At 30.3% G+C, this 9,502-nt stretch overlaps 1 protein-coding gene across 1 annotated transcript; it reads right to left on the bottom strand.

The window, feature by feature from the left end:
• Window positions 1-7,184: 7,184 nt before the first annotated feature.
• LOC110667226 (dof zinc finger protein DOF5.1) lies at window positions 7,185-9,153 on the bottom strand. Its single transcript, XM_021828022.2, has 2 exons — window positions 8,804-9,153; window positions 7,185-8,653 (listed from the first exon to the last, which is right to left on the bottom strand). The coding sequence occupies exons 1-2, from the start codon at window positions 8,852-8,854 to the stop codon at window positions 7,646-7,648; spliced, it is 1,059 nt and encodes a 352-aa protein (XP_021683714.2). The 5' UTR covers window positions 8,855-9,153; the 3' UTR covers window positions 7,185-7,645.
• Window positions 9,154-9,502: the final 349 nt, after the last annotated feature.

Here is a 9,502-nt window from a genome sequence, read left to right on the forward strand (position 1 = left end):
CTCGATGAATTATTTAATAGTCGACTGTCATTCACTAATTCATGTCAAGAAAGTTATTATATTAACTTGGATGAGAAAGAGGAAGCCTCAACTTAAACGGAGTAAGGAGGCAACTCATTGTAAACAAATACTTTCTTTATTTATCACTCAACTTAAGCAAGAAGAAATAAGTATGCATCGATAATTGGATCAAGCCACACATAAGCAAGAAGACAATATAATTGAGAGTACTGAGAAGTGAGAACAACTTTACAAGTCAATGCACAATGAGCACAAATGAGGATTAAGGTACATGGAGAATTTTTAAAAATGACTGAATTATGATGGCTTTGATTCTTCTACTCCTAGAGAATATGTAAGCACTTTAATGATTAAATAATTAAGTTCACACCCACTTATTCTTTATATTTCTTTTGCTTTCATGTAAAAAAATTACATGTAGTTTTTTAATCTTTATGTAATTAAAACATAAATGTACAATATTTCCAATACTTAATAATATATATCTTTCATTTGCAAATTCATGTAAATTTTTCAATCATTGTAATTAAATCATACATATACAAGAATTTCTATAATTATTAATAACATAAAAATCCTTCGCATTTTCCCCATCATATACATATATATGTAATTTTTTCCACTATACATCTACATATGTAACTAAAAAATACATAGTGATTTTGGTATAAAAATAACAATTTTATTTTATTTTATTTTTTTATTTAAAACAATCTTTTCTACTTAGTTCACAATCGAAACAAACCAAGTTGCAGTTTAGCCTGAACTAAAATCAGTCAGAATCAAAATCAGAATTGAGAACTGGTCTTAGGTGTTCCGGCATAAGTTCTCATGTTATGGACTATACTAGCCAATTTCAATCCACAATCGGATCGAAATAGGCCCGTGGTCTGACCTATATATGTTGACTCTCAATTTTGAACCATTTGAATTTAAATATTTTTATTTTATATAATTTAAAATGAGTTAAGAATTATTTTAAGTTAGACGAATTCAAATTAAATCAAAATTTATCCTATTTAATCATGTCTATTCTCCCTAACCGGCAGAATTTGAAAATAGAAAAAAAAAATTAAAAGGAAAAAGTTAAAAGGAATAGTTCCCATATAACATGGGGAATGAATAAGACCAGTACAATCTAATTCCATGGCAAAAAGGGTTGCATGATGCAAATGGTCAATTTCTGTGGCTCGTTTGGACAAATGAAAAAAAAGGTGAATTCTTAGGATGCCTTACACTTGAAAAGAAATGTGTGTGAGAGAGAGAGATGATTGAATAAAAGGGCCATCCACCATAAAATGAGGGGACTGTATCAATGTAGGGAAGACAAAATTTTGTGATGGGACAACAAGCAAACCCTACTACTACTTCTCTTCACGTCATTCTTTAAAAAGGAAGGAATACCTTTTTTACCTCTTAAGCAACTAGGGCTCCATTATTGCTACTATTTGCATTCAGTGGAATGTTTTGCTCCTTATATGCATGCATGATTAAATCATCATCATATATCTTAATCAATAAAGAAAAGTAAATGCATCTGTTATTCAGATTATTTATAAATAACTTCTTAATATCAATGGTGGAGTGGTTTTCAGGGATTGTAAGGTTTTGAATTCGAGTTTATTAGTTGAAAATCGATTGTACCAAATAAATATATAATTCGTTAATTTTGAGTGCAAAATTGAACGTGAATTAAGGAGGAATATTTTGTGGGTAGCAAGTTGGAATATAGGTTAATTAGGTTGTTACTTGATTGATGGTATGGGATTGGGAGGGGAGAGGTGGGGTCAGGGAAGAAGGCATTGACAAAGGCAAATTCAGAAGAGGAAATGAGTGAGCAATGGAAAGGAATCTGTTGTGTTGTTATATGATTAAGGGTACATGTGGGAGAACGTGACCAAGTCCGGTTACTCACTCACTCACTGCAGCTTCTTAGGAAGGAATCTTCACTTCTCTCTTTCTTTCTTTCTTTCTCTCTCCGCCCCTATACTATCTCCCTTTCTCTCTCTCTCTCTCTGTCTCGCTAATTAAAGATCAAGAATTCAAGAAAAGTGAAAGTTCGCTGCTAATTTTTATATATATTTGGGAATTATTTTCACACAAATCCATGTGGTCTGGCATCTCCCTCTCTCCATCTCTACCATGGAATCATGTTCTTGAATCTTGAACAGAGAGAGAGAAAGATAGATTTGGCTTGGATTTCCGAGCCTTTTCTTGGATGCATCATCTCTCTTGTACTAGATGTTCTTGCTGCGTACGAGATTTTGCATGTTAGTTAATTAGACGAGGACTTTATACATATTGGTAATAATTATAAATGGAGATCAAAGAGAAGAAGAAGAAGATAATGATGGTGAGATTTTAATAATATCGAGAAATTTCGGGATTACTTCTATAGCATAGAAGGCTCTTTTTATTCCTTAAAAACACTATATGCAAGCAGTCAGCAGCATCACCCAACAACCAACCATACCAATATTATCTCTCTCTATGTATATATGATATGATGATTCGATTTTATTTAGGGATCTAGAGAGAGAGAGAGCTTTTTTTTTTTTGAATGTGCGCTTTATTCGTTCTTGGTAAGCAGCCTTGGTTCTTGCAAAAGCTAAAATGGAACAACCAGATTACTTTCTTTCAAGATGACCAATCATCCCTCTCTTTCCATTTCAATATTATCACCATTCTACTTAATTATACCTAAGTAGAGGTTTCTTAGAGACTCTGTCTAGCCAATTCTTTTTCATATTCTTTTCCTTTTAGAATTTTCACTATATGTTGGTCTCATGTATACTTAATAATCATACTATACTTTTTCTTCTAAATTTTTTTTTTCAAATGAAATTATTAAAAAACTTTAAATTTTTAAAATTTTTGTAATTCTAACTTAAAGTAATATATATATATATATATATATATATATATATATATATATATATATATATATATATATATATCAATTAAACTTTGTACATGATCATCCAATTACATATCAGTATCAACAAAGTCGTTAAGGAGCTAACGGACATGTCACCTCACATATCCTTCACCACCTTAATTAATCCAATCAAATTCTAATTAAATCTAATTAAATAAAATAAAAAAATAAAATAAAAGGAATTAAATAGCTTTGCAATTTATATTATCAAAACTCTCGATTATCAGAATCATTTTCTTTTTATTTTATTTCATTTAAGTAGATTTAAATTAGATTAATTGGAAGTAAAAGATGTCTAATGTGGCGTTTCCGTTAATTCGTTAACGAACTTATTGATGGGAAGGTGTAAATTAGACAAACATAAAATGTATGGTTAATTGATATTTAAAAAAAAATTAGGGTAAAATTATAAAAATTTTAAATATTATAATTTTTTTAATAATTTCTCCTTAAAAAGCACTGTTTGAATTTAAACCCACATTTTTATTTGGTCTATATTTTTTGTAATATATATATATATATAGACACACACACACACTTTTTTATTTGGTGATTATTTTGCCCAACTATTAGAGAAAATCATTATTGGTTTGTGGCATGACGTATACATAATACAACCAAAAGACAGAATGTGCACTTGAATATAACCTGAATATCTCAAAAGATAGATTTAAAATATGAATTTATGCAGATTAATCAAAACATACACATTACTGTGTTAATTAGGAGGATATGCTGTCTAATTCTTCCTTATTTACTATGATTTTATTCTTCAACTTCACCATAAAGAGTAACTCCAAAGTATACAAGAAGATATTCATACTTAGGCACCATTTGGCATTGAATTCAGGGTTAAAAAAATTATTTCTCAAAAAGAACACCATTTTAAATATATATAATTAAAAAATTATTTTAAAAATTATTTTATTATTTTAATATTATTATGATTAAAACATATTAAATTTATTTTTTAAATAATTTTAACACTCTCTAATTAATATATTTGAAAAATATTGTTCTTAATAATAATTTTAATAGAAATACCAAATTTACCCTTAGACATATATACACTATAAAAAATCATAGAATAATTAACAACAAAATATTGCAACAACATTAATTTTACTATCTATAAAGCTAAATACAATAGCAATATAAACAATTTGATATTAATGGTACATAAAAAAAGAGTTATTTCTTATTTAGATTTTATTTATTATGAACTCAAAATATAAAATATATAATAAATTTTACTTATAAAATATATAAATCTCACATATTTATATTTTGAATACATGATTAATGACTTAAGCAAAAATTTTCAAAAAAATAATAATCACAATTATTATTATCATTTAAAAAATATATAATTATTAATTTTTGTAACAATCAGTAAAATATTTATAATCACAATTTTTATACACAGCAATTTATATATTGTTACTATATTTATGGTAGCAAATTTTGTCTATTTACAGTAAAATTTAATATTCATAAATGATCAAAACATAGGTATGTTTTGAAAAAAAATAAAAATCCAAATCTAGTCGTTTCCGTTAAAACCAAAAACAGTACAATGCACAGTTAAAGAGGCAGTCACCTGCACTCGTATCATAGTTCTAGCTGCGCACACAGAAATTTATAATTAAAAATAAAAAATAAAAGCAAGGTTGAATGGATAGGGCAGGATCAAACTTCCAAGCACGCAGCATTGAAGCGCGTGCGGTTGATGATTGAATTCAAGGGTAAGACCAAGAGGGTCCACACATACTGACAAAACAGTACATTGTCCCCTAGTGAGTCGTGAAAGTGCCACGCGCTCACTGGGCAGTCGTTAAACAGAGGAAAGGTTCAGACATTCCATTCCACTTGCGTCCCTTGTGCTGAAGAGAATGGAAGAGAAATAACACCAGCTGATCTTCTTTTGACTCCTATGACTCTCTGCCCCTTTGCAGTCTTCACCTTAACTAATGTATTTTATATTTTATATTTTTATTTACTATTATTATTATTACATCCCACATAAAGGAAAGAGAGAGAGATTTTGCTGGAAAATCCCAAAATTCAATGATGATGGATATTTCGGTTGTGGAATTGCGTAGCAATTTGGAGTCTTTTGAGAGTATTGTCTTTAGTTGTTAAGATGCATAAATCTAATAATTATTGAATTAAATATTTTTATTAAAAAATATATAAAATTAATTAAAATATTTATATAAAATATATCATTTTATAAATATAATAATTAATAAATTTAATTTCATATAAGGTTGAACTTTTTTTTATCATATTGAATGTTGTTTTTGATTATCAATAATTTTTTATTTTTTTATTTTTTTATACATTACACCCATCATGTTAATATTTAATATATATAATTTAAGAATTTACTCAATTAATAAATGATTTTATTTTTATCTTATTAATTAAGATTTAAATTAAATAAAAAAGTACATTTTTTCATAATTTTTTTATATGTGTATATCAAGATAGTAAAAATTTCAAATTTTAAAAAATATTTTTTTTTTGATGGGGTCGGAAGTCACCAAACTCTAGGTGGATCTCTTATATTTCTAGAAGAAAGAGAAGCAACTAGACATGTGAAAATATTTCATGGAGAATGTATGCATGTGTATGTATATTAAATTAATTAATTAATTAATTAGTTATCTAGCACTTGCAAAAGCTATAATTAAGATTAATTAAGCCTATTCCCGCCCTTGTGAAGTTGTGTATGCCATAAATTAATAACTTGAACCAATATTAGACATGTTAAGCCAAATGGTTTCCTAGTTTCATAACCTTATTGCATGTTTGAATGAGTGATATTGAAGTTAAGTTTTGATACTAATACTTTAACCATTAGTTTAATTAAGGAACTTAATAAACATGACACTTAGAGTAATTTATTAAAAATTAATAATTAATAATTTGTAATTATAACACAATTTGTTTTTAATCATTAATCCTTAATATTTAATTAATCACTGCAACTAACTAAATCTTTAAACCCAAAAAAAAAAATCCTTAAACAAATTGGGCACATGTATGATTGAACTAAAAAAATGATATGGTTGTTGAACTAGCTCTGTGTGTGTGTATATATATATATATACATATTCAGCACTACAAGACCTTGTGAAGTTGGATTGATATTTTACTCACTATATGGGTTATAGGAAATGTTAAGGGTGTGTACTGTGTCTCTGTCCTCTGTATGTATTTTTTGTCAAAAAAAAAAATACTATACGGATCATACAAATTGAATCTTTTGAAAGAGGGTCTATTTGTAACATAATACATGAATTTTGTTGTTGGGAATTAAGAAGATATTTGTATTGAGACTAGTTAATAATTTGAATTGAAGTACATATATGTTTCAAACATTCAGAAAGCACATTTATTAGAATTTTCTTCTCCTTTCTCTAGCTATATACTACCTCCATTCATTTTTATCTGTCACATTTGAGTTTTACATGGTGATTAAGGAAATAATAGGATAATCTTATTTTTATTAAAATATACTACTAATTAACTAAATTACCATTTATCTCATCTAATTACTCCTTATATAAATATTTATTATATTCAATAGAGATAAGGATAAAATTGGAAAAAAAAAGTTTAATGCTCCTTGGTTTCTAAATGCTATAGATAATTTATCAAAAAAAAAAAAAAATTCAAACATGACAGATAAAAATGGATGAAAAGTACTATATATGTATGATAACAAATATTCTAGCAAATTTAGTAGGATAATTTGGCAGTTAAAGCATTGAAATGTTTCCAAATACAACCCAAGCAAGAAGATCTAACAATCTATTAACATTCCCAAATATTAAATGCCACTCTTATTTCATAATTAAGAGGAAGAAATCATACTTAGCATCTTGACTAGCTTATTATTAAGAATAATTAATGAAAGTAAGCTTTTCTTGAGATTTCTAAAAGCAACGCATCTTTGACTCATTGATAAAATGAAATATTGAAATGCTTGTTTAAAAATAATATAATAACAATAAGAAGAAAAACATAGTTAAAGTTCATCATTAATTACTTCATTTGTAGTAATGTGTTTACAGAATCATGGGTTAGCTTTCGCGCACCGAAATAAGTAATTAGAAATCCAATTAATCCATCTAAAAGAAACCTGTAAATTGTTTTAAAAAAAATGATGAATGGTTCAAGAAGTTTGCTATTGATATAGAAATTAAGACGTGAGAGATTTCAAAAGTATGGAACTGCAAAACATATAATTTTTAGTACAAAGCTTTTGATCAGCATATGTAATGAACTCCATTAACTCATCAGACACTCACTGCATGTGGTGAACATGACAATACATTGCAATGTAAGACTAAACTAAGAAATGAAGTAACTGCAAAAACAGTAGCAAAATCAAAAGGCCTACCATTCTAGGGTTTTTCTAGTTAATCTTGAAATCAGAAGCAAATTCCTTGATCCATCTCCCAAACTAGCTCCTTCATCTTAAACAAGCAGAGAACTATAACTTTTGAGCTATTTATGGAGATTGAAAGAAGATGACGAACGATTGCTCATAAACAGTGGTGATCCTAGATAGATCGCTACTTGATTTTCTTCAATTGAAGCTGTAGTAAGTAAGGGAAAATAAATGAAGCTTGATGCCTACATAGTTAATTAAGCGGAGACCAGCAGAGGCAAAATCTATAAAGGGTTGCTAGTGGAAGAGGAGCTAAAACTAGAAAGATCTGTCCATGCACTACCACCCCAATACTGATCATTCCCTGGAATTCCCAAAAATTGCCTCGACAAATTCAGCTCCTGATTATTATTATTATTATTATTATTCTCTTCTATTTTTAGTGAGGCCAACTGAGTAGTTCCAGAAGTGGATATCTTCGGCCTGAGCTGACCAGCTCCACCAACATAACCTGATGGTTCAGCACCAGCTTCAAATGGATATAACCCAGAAGAAGAAGTAGAAGAATCTAGCCCTCCCAAGAAAGGAAATTGCTGACCTTGTTGCATCCTCCACTGGTCCAAACCACCCACTGACAAAAGAGAACCACCACTACCACCAATACCAGCACCGGCAAAAGCACTCCCTATTTGAAAATTAAAGTCGCTTGGTCCTCCAACTGGAGCCGAAAGGGAACCGTAATTTAACCCAATATTCCCAGTAGCAAATTCTGTAAGATGATGCAGAGGAGCCATGAACCTGAGTGGTGGAACCTGTGGTCCGAGGCCTAATATGTCGCTGGTTCCGCTATTAGAAGAAACGGTACTTGAGGAACCGGAACCCGTTGGGCGATCGCCACTGACGGGAGATTTTGAGCTTCTCCCTTTACTTCTCTTGTTCCTCCTGCAGCCACCTCCAACGGGAACATTTCTTAGGGCACCCCCTCTGGTCCAGTACCTTCTACAGGTTTTGCAGAAGTGTCGAGGCTGAGAGAGGCTATAGTTGTTGAAGTAGCAAAACTTAGTGTTAGTGGATTCACATCTTGGACATTTTAATGCAGCCTCTGGCATGGGTATGTTAGCTAACCGGGCTCGATCCGCCATGGAACCAGGGCGGATGGAACCTGCACCAACACTTCCATGAGGTTGGGGAGGAGGTGGTGGCGGTGGTGGTGGTGGAGGAGGAGGAGGAGGATGCTGATGAGAGTTTAGACCGCTAGTTGCTCCTGGTTGGTGATGATGATAATTTGGTTGCTGTAAAATATAGAAAAAGCAGAAATCAAATATCTGGTATATTCAAAAAAAAAAAAAAAAGGAATCAAAGATATAAGAAAACAAAAGTAACAAGAATAATATTTATCTTTTGATAATTGCTTTTTAGGCAAAAATTTGAAGAACCCTTACTTGTTGCCAGTTGGCTGGATCAAGATAAGCTGGGATAGAAGAAAAAACCATGGCTGTTGATATTGTTGATGAGCTTTCTCTCTTTTTGTAAAGGGTAATGGATATGGGGGTCTGTTTTTTGGGAGATTATACAAGTGGAGAGAATCACATCAACAAGGAGTTCTTGCACAAAGCAAGAAAGCAAGAAAGAGGAAGGTGGAATGAAGAAGAGAAAAATAAAAGGGAGAGACCTACCTTTATATATATATAATAAATATGGCTCATAATAAAGAATTTCTGTTGGTTGTAATTAATCAAAATATCTTTGCAGTGTTTAGAGAAGTTGATTTTTCTTAACTCATAAGCTTCTTTGTGATTCTTTGTGGGAAAAAGTGGTCTCCTCTTGCATGTTAAAAGCTCATATACGTTGCTGTTTTCTCACTGTGTGCATGAGAGAGAGAGAGAGAGAGAGAGAGAGGGGGGGGGGGGGTGGGGGGGGAGAGAGAGTGCATGTGTTTGTGCTGATCAGTGCTGACCAGTTTATTGTAGACTAGGTAGTCTGAGGTGCGTTGGCTTAATTAGGTTAAAATGATTATCATATTAATAAGCAACAACTAAGATAAAGAAATATTATTTAATTTATGAAACCTATAATAATAATTATTAATTATTCAACATGTGGTAAGCGATTTATAATAAAAATGTCAGTCGTGTAGACGA

The sequence above is a fragment of the Hevea brasiliensis genome, chromosome 5, assembly GCF_030052815.1.
Source record: "Hevea brasiliensis isolate MT/VB/25A 57/8 chromosome 5, ASM3005281v1, whole genome shotgun sequence".
In the NCBI taxonomy this organism is placed as follows: Eukaryota; Viridiplantae; Streptophyta; class Magnoliopsida; order Malpighiales; family Euphorbiaceae; genus Hevea; species Hevea brasiliensis.

Coding starts and splice junctions, on each gene's coding strand:
- LOC110667226 (XM_021828022.2), bottom strand. CDS start 8,854: ATGGTTTTTTCTTCTATCCCAGCTTATCTTGATCCAGCCAACTGGCAA. Junction 8,654..8,803: donor ATCCAGCCAACTGGCAACAA/GTAAGGGTTCTT, acceptor TATATTTTACAG/CAACCAAATTATCATCATCA.